Here is a 1,300-nt window from a genome sequence, read left to right on the forward strand (position 1 = left end):
CCCCGGGAATTCCCGGAGCTTCCTCGGCCGCTCCCCGGGATGGGCCGCGGGAAAAGCGCCCCGGGGGAGTGGGAAGAAAGCCGGAAAAAATCCCAGCGGGACTCGTGGCGGGGGTTCCTGCCCCCGCCCTAAAATCCTCGGGATTCCCGAATTCAATCCCGAATTAGGGGTGCGGTTGAGCGGAGTGGCCGCTGTGGGGGGAGCTGGAATTCCCAAAATCGCCCCAGGACGCGGCCCTGGCTCATCCCGCTGCGGTTTTAACCAAAATCGGTGTTTTTCCAAGGGAAACCGAGGCTGGCAGAGGAGAGTCCAAGGAGAAAACTGGGAGAAAATGGGGGGTTGGTCCCCTCCCCCGCAGGTGCAAAAAATGGAAATAAAGCTGGAAATAGGAGGGAAAACAAAATCGGGAAGATTTTATGGATGCTGGAAAAACTGTATTTTATTCGGGGTGAAAAGTGCTGGAATTGGGGAAAGAGCAGAGGAGGAACCGGGATGTGACAGTCGGAGGTGACCACGGCACTTCCTGGCTGCTCCATGGGGAGAAAGTGGGGATTTTTGGGAAAAGCCCAGCCGCTCACCAGAGTCGTGAGGGAAATCTCCCTCCCCAGCCCCGATTTTTCCTGGTTTTACCCCAAAATCCCCCCCTTGGACTCACCTTTTCCCCTTAGGAAATGACACCGTGAGTAACAAAAACTTTTAATTAATTTTCAGCTTCATCACCATAAATTTGAGGCAAAAAGGGAGGGAAAAGGGTCAAAGCCAGACCCGGAGTTGTTTTTTCCCAGGAAGCGGCGGTGCAGCCCTGCCAGGAATCCGTAATTAATTGGTTTCGGACTAATTAAAGTCCAAGTCCCCTAACGAGGCCACCGAAGGCGAGGGGTGACGCCGGGACGGGGAGGATCCCACACCCGGATTCCCCTTCCCGAATTCCCTTTTCCGTGGGTGAACCCCACTGGGGAAATTCCTCCGTGCGCCAAACGATTTTGGGGGTTTTTAACCAGAATTCCGGGCGTTTTAACCAAAATCCCAGGAGTTTTCATCAGCCGTGGGTGGGGAACAGGCGGAGCTGGGGGCTCAGATCCTCACGACCTGGGCGGCCACGCAGGGGCTGCTCCGGGGGTCGGCCCTGGGGTTGTCCCCACGATGGTCACCAGGCTGGTCCCCAGGCTGGTCACCAGGCTGGTCACCACAATGGTCACCACGATGGTCACCAGGCTGGTCACCACAATGGTCACCACGATGGTCACCACACAGCAGCAGCCGCCCGTAGGGGCCCCCGGCCTGGCCCCTGGGCGGGCGC

General features: G+C 57.8%; 1 protein-coding gene across 1 annotated transcript in view; it reads right to left on the reverse strand.

Annotated features, from left to right (window-relative positions):
* Positions 1-1,082: 1,082 nt before the first annotated feature.
* The window catches only part of POLA2 (DNA polymerase alpha 2, accessory subunit), a 5,435-nt gene continuing 5,217 nt past the window's right edge, over positions 1,083-1,300 (reverse strand). Inside the window, exon 18 of the mRNA XM_017747258.1 lies at positions 1,083-1,288. Within this exon, the coding sequence (XP_017602747.1) occupies positions 1,083-1,288 (206 nt within the window). The remainder of the gene's footprint in view (positions 1,289-1,300) is intronic.

The sequence above is a fragment of the Corvus brachyrhynchos genome, unplaced genomic scaffold (assembly GCF_000691975.1).
Source record: "Corvus brachyrhynchos isolate BGI_N302 unplaced genomic scaffold, ASM69197v1 scaffold442, whole genome shotgun sequence".
In the NCBI taxonomy this organism is placed as follows: domain Eukaryota; kingdom Metazoa; phylum Chordata; class Aves; order Passeriformes; family Corvidae; genus Corvus; species Corvus brachyrhynchos.